Source organism: Cyprinodon tularosa, unplaced genomic scaffold (genome assembly GCF_016077235.1).
Source record: "Cyprinodon tularosa strain WSP-4 unplaced genomic scaffold, ASM1607723v1 ctg10, whole genome shotgun sequence".
Classification (NCBI taxonomy): Eukaryota; Metazoa; Chordata; class Actinopteri; order Cyprinodontiformes; family Cyprinodontidae; genus Cyprinodon; species Cyprinodon tularosa.
Genome location: NW_024037782.1, coordinates 751,193 through 763,490, shown reverse-complemented (window position 1 = coordinate 763,490; position 12,298 = coordinate 751,193). Strand labels below are relative to the sequence as shown.

The 12,298-nt window shown below is 36.9% G+C and overlaps 1 protein-coding gene across 3 annotated transcripts in view; it reads right to left on the bottom strand.

Annotated features, from left to right (window-relative positions):
- itga7 (integrin, alpha 7) overlaps window positions 1–12,298 on the bottom strand; it is a 43,022-nt gene that overhangs the window by 14,164 nt on the left and 16,560 nt on the right. For 2 of the 3 annotated variants that reach the window (XR_005281452.1, XM_038292510.1), the window contains exons 2-5: window positions 5,038–5,165; window positions 3,561–3,640; window positions 3,197–3,452; window positions 674–805 (exon numbers count right to left, since the gene is read on the bottom strand). Coding sequence is in view for 2 of the 3 variants with exons in the window: in XM_038292510.1 (XP_038148438.1) it covers window positions 674–805; window positions 3,197–3,452; window positions 3,561–3,640; window positions 5,038–5,165 (596 nt within the window). In the remaining variant the exon portion in view is untranslated. The remainder of the gene's footprint in view (window positions 1–673; window positions 806–3,196; window positions 3,453–3,560; window positions 3,641–5,037; window positions 5,166–12,298) is intronic. The other variant, XM_038292592.1, reaches the window with a different exon arrangement.

Below are 12,298 nucleotides of genomic sequence, written 5' to 3'. Positions count from 1 at the left end.
CCAAAAAAAAGGAGAAGAAAGGCAAAGGAAAGAAAGAAAAAGGGATGCGTGTGGGGGGGGGGGGGGGGTGATGGGGTGGTGGAATGGTGAGGGAGGAAAAGAGAAGGGCAGTGCAGGTGAGACAGCCTGTGATTGATTGGTGCTTTGTTTTTGCGGCTTAGCAGCATTTTTGCCTGCAAAACCACAGAGTTCGTGTAGGAAAGATGACGTTTTTGGTTCAGACTGCATCCCAACTGCTTAAAAATGTGTCATGTTTTGTCTCCAGCCTCATGAGGAGGGTGGAACAAGGAATGAGGGTAGCACTGTCGTACTGAAGCTGGAGTATAACAATATTTCCCTTGTTTTCACAGGAAAAGCAATAATCACTGGCATCAAAAGAATTCATCTCAGACTACAGTCAGCTTCAGGCATTTTTGACATGTCCACCCACTATGAGAAAGTTATTGAGTCATATTTTGGGTTTTATGAGTCACATTCTCAGTCAGAAACAATCCCCAGGGAATGGGAGTGACACTAAAACAAGTTTATCCTCTTCCAGCAAGGGGTTGTTGAACTGCAGCTACTGTTCTTGTGTTTATTCAGGTTACAGTCTGAGCCCCACGTCAGCCTCACACGGCCCTCTCCTTGTCTCCTGTGCCCAGGGGCAGCAGTGAGCATGGAGGGCGAATCCTACCCATATAACTGTGGTAGGGCACTGGGATGAGACGTGCATTGAAATCCTTGTTATCTGCCACCTCGTATGGGCCATCGTCATAGAAATCAAGTTCGAGCGCAGTCTGGTTGAGGAGCTCGACTCGCATCTCGCCTGGAAGGGAAACAGGTGAAGGCACAGCAGAGCAACAAGAAAAACCTTTCAAGCCTGCTGGTGAAAAAGAAAGAACAACCCATTTGAACTCACGGATTTTTTTTACAGATTTAAGTTTTTGATGCAGCTACATTGTTTTCATATGTCAGAACCTGCTAAAGACTAAATTAAATATGTTATTAAGAAAATAAAATCATCATAGGGTGTCCTTTCTTTTTACCACATGCAGAATATATAGAATAACCATTTACATGAATTGTCTTGAAAAAGCTTTACAACTATTAAACTGTTTACACAAATATCTGTGTATTTCGAACGGATTCTATGTGATCAGACAATACAAGGTTGTATTTTACTGCATCATCTGAATAAATTTGTAAAATATTTTCAAACTGTATTCAAAATAAAAAGAAAAATTTTGCATGCATGTGTATTCACCTAATTTTACTTTAAAAATAGAAATAAAGATGTAACCTAAGCAGTAAATAGTATCTATCTGTGGGTCACATCATAGGAGCAAAAAATGCAATTACTACAACAACAAACGTTTGGGATTGTACATCCACACACATGTAACTTACTGCTGATTATCCTAATTTGATTTCCTCTATTTCTCTCTAAGATTTCCAAAATATTTGCTGTTAAAATATTTATTAATATTTTCTCATAGGAAACATATATGACTCAAAATGGAATGGTAATTTCTAATGAGGTCTGTCTGTTCATCTACGGGGATTTTTTTTTTCTTCTTTTTTTTGTGGCAGCAGAGATCTCTGTAGACAAGCAAAACAAAAGAAGATTTTTTTTCTGTGGTATTATTTTATGAGATACTGTGGGGAATATGATGGGTTTTAAAACATCTGCACCCTTTGGCCTACTATAGAGCCAACAAAGGCTATATTCGCTGCATAGCAAAAATAAAAAAAAAGCTGAAAGTTTTTAGAAATACTTTAAAGACAGTGTAAAAAGGTTCAGGTTGACAATTATTTAAATAAAATTGTGAATTATTTTTCAAGAGAGCTGGTTCTAGCAGCAGCTCACATCATCTTCCCATCAGCATAAAATAAGTGCTAAGCTATAAAAATAAGACAAAAACCCTAAGTATGTTACTGAGAAATCAGAAAATAACTTAACATTTAAAAAAAAATATATCAGGTGAAAAAATTTGAGGCATCAAACAAGGCCGGGGAAAAATGCTCAAAATTATTTGCTATTTTATATCTCCTAAAAAGTAGCTTTTACTTAGAGTAAACCTCAGTGAAAAAAAAACAATAAAAAATAATAATAATAATAAAAAAATAATAGTATAAAAATAAAAAATAAACTCATTGGACATGAGGTCTATTTTGGCCTTCTTGTTTGTTTGCCTATAGTTGAAGTTTCTAGTTGTAAATATTGGTTTATTTAAAGGTATAGTGGAGGATGTTCTTTTCCTAGGTGGATCATCAAAATAAGTGGCCCTCCTAATTGTCAATCATTCTGGTCATATATCTTTACGTAAGGCTGTCCTAGGTGCTCGTCCCAGTTTTTCACTTACTGATGGTGAGTCTGACATAGTGGAAAAATTGGTGTTCCCTCTTGGGAGCGGGTACAGGGTTGTGGAAAGTGGAGAGGGCGGGTCTTTTTCAAAAATTCACGAAAAATCCTCCACTTTACCTGTAATGTAAATGCTCTCCTAAAGTTCTTGTTAAATTATTAGTTCCTTTCTAAATAAAAAAGGTCAAACTTATAAGTTGTTACTGGTATTCTTTTTTAGCATTAGACATTTCTAAACTTGGTTTAATTTTCAAATGTAAAAGATAAACAAAATCAAAGGTTTTTCATGTTTTGCCTTGTTTGACTTTCTGCAAACAAAGCTTTCTTTAACTTCCGTACACTGTTTGTTTTTTTGTGAAATTCGAGGAAATTTGTTGTGAATGTAGCCTATACAAATAACTAGATATCGATTTAGTCCCCTTGTTTAAAGTTTATAATTAATTTTAGATTAACTTAGTAATAGCAATGAGTATTAAACACTGTCTCTGTGATTTCTTTTTTTTTATATCCGACTGAAACTAATCAATTTAACTCATTATCCTATTAGATAAATCCAAGAGCTTAATTAGATTTATGGTCTGCCACTGTTTGTATTCAATCAGTAGATTGGTCCATAAATCATGAGCCCTGATCTGCAGTCAGTAGAATGTTAATTAAAATATTTACATTGATCGTTTTTCTTTTTAGATTACAATAAAAACATTTTACTTGATTATAAGAATCTCTGTATATTTTCATCATATACAACAGAAAATAATAATTTCCAAACCATTTCCATAAAGTTGGAGATGCTTTGTAAAATATGATCAATTTGGAAAAATTGGTAAAAACCAAAAAGCTGCCTCTACACATTACCTTTCCAGTTGTAGGTTCCTGGAGCGCCGAACAAGATGTACTTTCTATCTGGAGTGAAATTGACAGAGAGGCCCTGCTGACAGAAACCGAACTGCTCGTGTCCCTGAGGTCGGCCCTGACAGAACTTCCATTCTCCTCCATCCAGTTCATCTCGCTTTGTCAGGTCATCGCTGAGAACATAGCAACGTCCGATGGGATCCCGAGTTTCAGAAGGTTGTCTGACTCGTTGTCTTAGCTCATACAGGTGAGCACAGACCTGTGAGAAACATGTGGTATATGTTGTTTCAGTCAGTAGGGTTAGCTAAAAAAAATTTATACTTTTCTTTTTGTTACTTTATATTAAAAAAATATGTAGAATACTTACCACCACTTTGCCTCCAATTCCCTGACTTTTGACTGAAACACCCAACCATTGATTGTCTTTGTTCTCTCTGTCAAGGTTTACTGAGTAAATACAGAGAAGGACATTTCAGCATCGGTCTACGTTAATGGTTTCCACACTGTAAGTTTATTTCTATTGGACCCAGACTGAGCCGAAAACCGTTTTTGGCAAAAACACACATGAATTCAAACCATCTTAAGCTGCAATTAGGTGGCAATTTAAAAAGGCTTCCTATTCAAAAGTGTACTTTTAATGATATCATGCAGCCACAAATATGAGATTATTATGATAGTCAAGAAGACTAAATACATTAGATTTCAACCTTGCAATACATTGAGCCTCAAAAAATATTTGTGATATAAAAATCACAAAGGATTTGTTAGACGTCTCAGTGAGTTGGACATAATTCATCAGATGTCTTGCCTTTAGGACTGTGTCAGTATGTGCAGGCAATTGATCTTCACTGCCGCTGATGTGAAAACTTCATAAGATAATAATCAAAAAGACGCAGATGAAGGGAACAACGGAAATATGCAGGTAAAAACAATGTATGTTAATCTTAACCAAAGTCATCAAAGCAAAATGTTGCTGTTGCAGCCGAAAGTCCCATTTAAACTTAGCACAGGGAGCTTCATGATACAGATAACACAATTGGAGCACTAGCAGCAGAGAGTGAGGAGCAGCGTAGTCACATACAACCAGAGACAGAAATTAAGAAAACATCAGAAATACCAAATCTGGCATTGTATTTACTGAGTAAAAAAAAAAAAGTTATGTTCTCTGGTACATATTTTGTTGTTTTGTGTTCATGCTCAAAGGAAATGCAACAATTTCCATGACGTTTGTGCACACAAATTCTAACTTAGAGTAAAAAGATATGAGTAACTAGCATTGCATCTATTTAATAGTATATCAGACTGTTAGCTGGTTACTAAATGCTTTCTTTCAGTTTCTGCAGCAGCTGTTTCTCATTTAAGAGGGTAAGCACTAGAAGGTTTGACTTGCATTCCAACAGATAATACAGTAGTAGCCATTCAAAATGTTCCTACTTTCCTTGATGGGCCCTTGGCTGGTCCCCTTTGATTCCTTTTTAAATATCAATATTTGTGCTCAAATATTCTTCCTGTCATGATTTGTGGACATTAAGGTCTAAATAGAAGAGTCACCTCCAGGTCAGACCCTGTAATTCAGTGAAAGGTGGAGTCAGAGTAAAAAATATACAAGAGAGGATCGCTGAAGTGGCTGGAAGTTGGAGGGGATTTTGCTGGGAGTTGGAGGGAAGTTGGCTGATTTGCCTGGCGTTTGACTGGGAAGGGCCATTTTGAAAGGCTGCCACTGTAAAACTAATTTTGTACAACCTCCAAATTTTGGCAAAATAAAAGCATATAAAATTCCCATAGATCACTTAATAATAATTAATTTATTGGATTAATTTTCTAAGCCAAATGCTCAAACTCACTGTCTCCGTCGATATCGACCCTCTCACAGTCGTACTCTTCTGGTGTGATCGGACAACGAAAAAGGGCTCCAGGTCGACTTCCCCTCAGCTGCCCCTGCCCTGCAGCCTGAGGTGCTCCCACCAAGATCCTAACAAAAGAAGAATTTTTCATGTTTTATGGCATATTCCATTTTCTTATAGAACGGTAATCTTTATTCAAACCCAACTAATCTTAGGTCTTCTTATTTTCATCTACAGCAAAGTAAAACAGATTGGTACTGCTCTCCTTATGTGCAGTAAAATGTACAATCTGTTTTTGTTTTTTTTATGTGCTTTTATTGCACCATAGACACGCCTATCACAAGCCAACCTTGACAATCAGCACAGAAAAGTTTTATTTCCAGTGAGGAGGTGGATGATATTTTCGGGCCAGTGTGCTTGTACTCTGCCATATTAGGAATGGCTGATTCAGGAAAGGATGCTATTTAAAAACCAGGCGTTGAGCTTCATTCTCCTACAGCACCATCAGCCACAGCATATGTGTTACAAATTAAGGACTGAAGATATTGGGGAATTCAGAACAATATGCATGAAAGCGAGAAGGGTAAGCATTACAGAAGACAAAAAATTGCTGAACATCAATCGATCGCAGCCTGAGATTTTCAGCTAAGTTAAATTATTGGCAAATTACATTTATTCTTCCTTCCACTGGTTTCACATCTTCACAAGCATTAAATACCAAACCTTTCCTAATGTATCATGTACATAAATGCCCCAACCCGCCACATAGAACCACACACCTCACAACAACAGTACTCTCCCTCTGCTCCACTCACCCAAACCAACAACCAGACTGCCCCCCATGGGAGACAGAGCTTTCTAAGGCACAACTCCTTGTCTGAGGAATGCCCTCCATGACACTGAAGGCCCAACAATCCACATACGGCTTTTAAAAAGGACTAAAAAACTTTGTTTTCAGTAAAGCAATTTATTCTTGAATTGTTGGTTAATTTTTTAACTTCTTATTCCCTCACCGTTTTAAAATACTTGAAGTGCATTAAAGGTGTGTTAATGTAAAGTGCTTACAAAAAAGATATAATAATAATACAGCCAGGTTTAAATCAGAGGTAGTTCTGTAACAGGAGCCCTAAAGTACAAAATGGAATACTAGCTGTTTTTATTAACTCTTAAAATCTCAAGCATAATTCGGATAATTTAGGGTCAAAGGTTGGAAAAGTTATATTTATGTGGGTAATTAGTTCAGATTTTAACTCAAAAAGCTTGTTCATTCTACACTTAATGGTGAAATGAAATGTGCACACAGATATTGGCTTATAACTGGAATTAGATAAGTTCAAGCTTGATTTCTTTCATGAAGCCTGCCTCTGTTTTGTTGTTTTCCTTCATTCTGCTAATAAGAGTGTGCTGATACACTCGTCTCTCTCCCCTAATCACTCATATTCCTACCTGCTGTTATCCTTCTCACTAATATCTGCCTCTTACAGTCAGTCTCTGCCAGATTGTATTGTTTCTTGCATGAGCTTCATTCCAAGTGCTTGCATGCTTCCTATGCTCGCTCTGCCCTTACTATTTCTTCGTTCCAATGATTGTGTGCACTGCCTACCTTTCTGTATTCCTGTGCTTACCCTTCCCTCATTGGGTTTTCAATGCCTACTGACTTAGTCATGACCTTTAAATTGCCTCTGCCTGCCTCCTAGTGTGCAGCCTGTTCAGCCTTCATCTGTGTTTCCTGCCTACCACCAGCCTGTCCTGTCAGATGCCCCTGCTCAGTTGGTCAAATCCTCAATAGACATGTTAAACTTAGTGTGTCTGACAAATATTAGGTTCTCTGATACCATACATAACACAATTGGTCAGAGAACACTGTATTCTTTAGACTTAGACTAACTTTATTGTCATTTTGCATACACAGAGTGTATAAAAACTTAATTTTGATGCATACAGCTTACAACAGTGAAATGAACATTACCATTTCAAAAGGGCAGCAGTGATCAAGAATGTAAATACCGTAGAGAAGAGAGAGAGAAAGGGAATCCAGGTTAAACATAATGGTGCAAAATGCATTCATATGGAAAGGTTCAGTGCAGTGCAAAATAAATAAATATGGTGCAAAATGCATTGAGTTGTGTTCTATATAAAGGGTTTATAAAAAATGTAAATGAAAATCCGGTTTAAAGTTTCAACAGTTCAACAGTCTGATGGCAGCGGGCAAAAAAGCTGTCCTCCAGGATGCCCAGAGGGCAGCAGGGAGAACATTCCAGGTGTGAGGAGTTGCTGATAATGTTACAGGTTCTGGACATGCAGCGCTTTACACTAATGACTCCTTGATTAAGCCATTAAACAAACAGTTACAGTAACACTCTGGTGAGAAACTTTACTGCAGCAAAATGAGTTAGGTGTTTAAAATTGAAATCAGAGAAAGAATAAAAAAAGTAAAAGGAAACTAAGATTTTTTTATGCAGTCCCTTTTCATTCACATTCATGTTGATCTTATACTCACCTTCAATCAGGCATTTGCAGGATTTTAAGATCTTTCAAGCCTTTTGAAATTCTCAGTCTGCCTTCTCTTAGTGCTGGTTTCTTGTTATTATTTTGTTTCTCGTCGTTTCCTGGCTCCTTATGTATGTTTTTCCCTGACGTCTCCCTCATTTCATTTCAGTATTTTTGGATTTTTCCTCAGTTGCCTATGGAAATCTGCAAACTTATCTTTGCTCCTCATCTCTGTATTTGGGTCTTTAAAAACTCCCACCCAACCTTACTAGTTGAAGCAATTTACCACAAGATCAGCCTTTGGAAACCAAGAGAAAATCCAAGGATCTATGAAGAAAAATCTAGAAATTGGTCAAAGTTGTAACTGACCTGAATCAGCTGGCTTTCATGTTACTAAACATCTGCTGTGTAGAATAACCAGGGCCGGTAAAAACATAAATATGCACTTAGAATAGAATAACTCCTTTTAAAAAAAAATGGCTTCTCATGGTGATTTTGAAGACTTAGAACCTGTGATCGTATTGCATATTGACAGAATTCATCATCTGCTTGCTTCTTATGTCTATAAAACATGTCCTCAAACAGAGAAACCTCTGATACACATTATGTCACCCTGTTAATAAAAACTATTGTGGAAATTTAAAGGGGGTTAACCTCTGGAGTAATTCCAAAATTTGGATAAAAGTGTTCAATAGCAAGGATATTAAATGTGGGATAAGCCTAATTATGATGTTAGGATTTGATCATCAGTGGTTAAACTGGGGAAAACAAATGCCAGGAAAGGGTTAATCTCATGTTAATGGCCTTTTTTTAGGGAAGCAGTAAAGGCATTTATTGTGTCAGTGAAAAACATGATAAGATCCACTTTAACATTCCAAAAGGTCCTTTATTTTGTTTACATTTAAAAGGAATACCTCTCTTTGCTTCTACATGTGCAGATCAGGTTTAGGATATTATTCTCAGAGATCCAGTGATCTATTCTGTTACCCTTATTTAAAAAAGGGATTGACAAAGAAAGCCATTTCCTAAACTTTACCAAAACAAAAAGCCTTTAGAAATGTCTAAACTCGGTAGAATCCACTTACAATAATGATAATAGAAAATTCACTTATATTGTTTACTCTTATAAATAAATCAGCTAAGTATTTCCCTTAAGCAGCACTTAAAATGTAACAGATTTAAACTGGTGTAGATTGTCATTCATCCCGGTCATAGTCATTCCATCCATTCATCCAATCATTTTCCATCACGCTTATCCCTGCTGGGGTCGCGAGGGGTGCTGGCTATCTCCAGCTGTCCAAGGGTGAGAGGCAGGGTACATCCTGTACAGGTCGCCAGTCCATCACAGGGCAACACAGACACAAACAGGAAAAAACAACCATTCAAACACGCAATGACACCATAGTCATTCCGAAAAAGTTATAAAACAACAGGCTACATTTATAGTACAGGCTAACAAAGAAACAAAACGACCTCCATTCCAAAGGGGCAGACCCGTTCGTCTATTTCAATTTACATATTTTCTAAGCCAAAACGAGGCTTTGTTTTAGGTCCACTGTATAAAGCCTCAAAATGCTATTTCTTACATGAGTTTGAATTTAAAAAGCTTCCAAGATGGGAAGAAATTCAAACTTGGAAAGAAAGTCCAGTGGATTTTTTTATTTTCCTTTTTTGGAAAAACAGATTTAGACCAAAATATGCAATCTACCCTCTGCAGGGAAATCTTTTTATAGACAAAGTGAGGCTCATCTTAAACAAATCAATTAAGTGTCAGAAAAAAAACACCCTTAAAGAAAAGATGTAAGCAAATAAAAACTTTTTAAGCTAGACTATCACATTATGTTTACTTAGTTTTCCATGAAACTAAGGGCCGGATTTATCAAGATCCAATTTTGCGTGCAGTAATTTGCGCTGGCAAACTGGAATTTTGCGCGAGGGGCTGAACCATGGTTTGCGGGTGATTTAACAAGAGCGATTGCGTAACTGGTGGAAGGTGCAAAACTGTTGGAGACGCCCTATTTAAATGATGGTTTTGCGCGTTTTGTGGTTTGCGGCAAAGTAGTTTGTAGTCTGTACAAACTACTAGTGCATTAAGAAATTTAAATCTTACAGTGACCCCCAACAAAAAAAAATAATAATAATAATAATAATAATAATAATATATATATATATATATATATATATATATATATATATATATATATATATATATATATATATATATTGGCAACCTTTATTCCCTAAGGTGGTATGTGCTGCAGTAAAAAAAACAACAACAAAAAAACAGGTGTTTTGTAATGGCCTGTGACTGTGGATGAGATCCCCGCAGCATTTGGCACGTTGCTCCACAGGCGCAGGGGGAGAACCCCGACCCCGTCGGACAGCACTTCTGAAAAATTGAGATTGGGAGATCCCAGCTCTCGCTGCAACCGTACGCTGGAATGACCCAGATGCAAAAAAGTGCAATGTTGCAAGAAATTTTGTGATATCTGGTATTGCGTGGGTCCTCCTTGTGGCTGGCTCCAAATCCATTCGGAGTTCCCCCAACAGCTCCAAAATGGCAATAGTGGATAAACGATATGTTTTGATGATCGTTTCCTCGTTCATTCCAAACATATTCACACGGAGTGAAACAATGCGTTCTCTGCGTATCCTTGCTTCATTTCCATGTCTCCTTCTTGCGACAATAACCGCTGCCATGTGTGCGCAATTACGCATACAGACCATTTGCACCTTCTTTTGAAACGTGTTAAATATAGAGTCCGATAGCGTTAGCAAAATTGCTTTCAGGTTTGATAAATCTCTTTGCGAGTGCTAAATTAATATATTTACATGTTCTCCTCCCACAAGACGCACTTTTGCGTCTAAACGCCCCATATTGCATATTCATTGCAGAAAAAGTACTAAATGGATAAGAGGCGCTATTTAGCAAGTTTAAAAGATCAAATCCTTTTAGCACGCTGTTGATAGATCAGTTTGTACATTTTTTAGCGTGCGCAGTGAAATAGCTCACGTTTTTATACACGCAAACCTTTGATAGATCCGGCCCTAAGATTTTTTTAGCTATATTAGCAATACGGTATATTGGGTTGTAATTTCAATACCAGTTAAAGTTATCGGAGTTTCCAAAATAAAGTGGTAGCAGCTCAGGACACAGACACAAACACCTGCCCTAAAGCGTGAAATGTGAGTGATCCTTTCATCCATGTGCCCTTTTGCAAAGCCTGAGCTGACTCATTGTCTGGTACTGACTCAGATTCTCCCAACATTATCCCCAGTATTAAACTTCATTTTGATTAAATCCATTTTATATGGACTATGGTGACTGTGTGTGGTGTGTATCATAGTCTGCCCTTTTTTTTTCATGCAGTCTGGCTCTGAAGCAAATATAAGGGTCTTTATAATGGTGGTCTCAGTTATCACATAAAAAAAGAAGCATGGACCCAGATCTTCTAGTATGGCTACCTGCATCTGGGCTGTTTTTCGAAGTCAGGTGCCTCTGTGTGTCCTACAAACATATTGAAACAAGTCTAGAGCTGTTGAACACATCTATATGATTAGCCAGAATTCATATTAGAGTTTTAGTTGGATCAAAATGAACTTGATGGCAAAGTGATGTTAAACCACTTAAGGTTTCATATGTGCAACTGTTCTAGGAGAAGAAAGTTAAGAATTGCTGCAAAAATATAGATTTTACAGGATTTTCATGATGTTCTACCATTCTTTCTCAGTAAATATCATCATCTTGATGTCTAAGCTTTTTTTTTATTATTTAAGGACAGGAAGGGATTTGATCAAAGGAAAATACCAAAATCAACCTTGTTTTAAATGTTAAAGAATTTCCACGGGTTTGGCGGACATAACTTGAATGAGATGTTTCTTGTACCTAAATGTTTCTGACCTTTGTCTGAGGACCATAGCAAGCTGTTATCGCTTTCTCTAGAAACTGCATTTTGGTTTTGACCTCTTTGGACTGACAGATTGAAAACTTGTTGATTCATTTTTAAAGGCAACGCTACATTCACTTTCAAGATTAAGTCCTACATGGATGCATTGTTGGGTAACAATAACTTTTAGTTTAGTTTGCTCTGTTATTTAAAAGGAGCTCAGACTGCCCTAAAGCAGTGTTCTAGGTCACATGACTCAATCAGAGATGAATCCGACTATCTCAAGTTACATTGGTGAGTATTTTTTTTTTTTATGAGCAAACCATACAGAGTATTGAAACCTGACAAATGCTGCATATTCATCTAAAACCAATATAGTATGAGTCATTATTTGGGTCAAACATGATGCACTCTCACTTTAAATGTTATGGTTTAATGAGAGTCCTGTTTGAAACATCACATTCTGCAAATATTGGCTTTTATTACAGATGCAAAATCATTATAATTGCCAGTAGCAGCTCATTCAATGTCAATTCTGAAATGCAATGTTTATAACTTTTTAATAAATTCAGAGAAACCTTCCACTCAGCTGGAGACCCTGAGCATGCTGGCAGCAGCGTTGCTAAGCTACAAATGGTGGTTCCATTATGAATTCAGAACTTTGTTCACTGCTATGTTTGGTTGGGAGATGTATGTTTTCTTTAGCGGGGTAATATCAAAGCGAAACACACACACAGTTTATGTTAAAGTGAGACTTTTTGGTAAAAATGCATTTCTGTTTTAATTTGAAGATATGTGTTCTAATATCATTGAGTCATTTTGATGTAAAGTACAGCAAAAAGTAGCTATGTTTTTGAAAATATTATACACTGTTCTTGCAAACA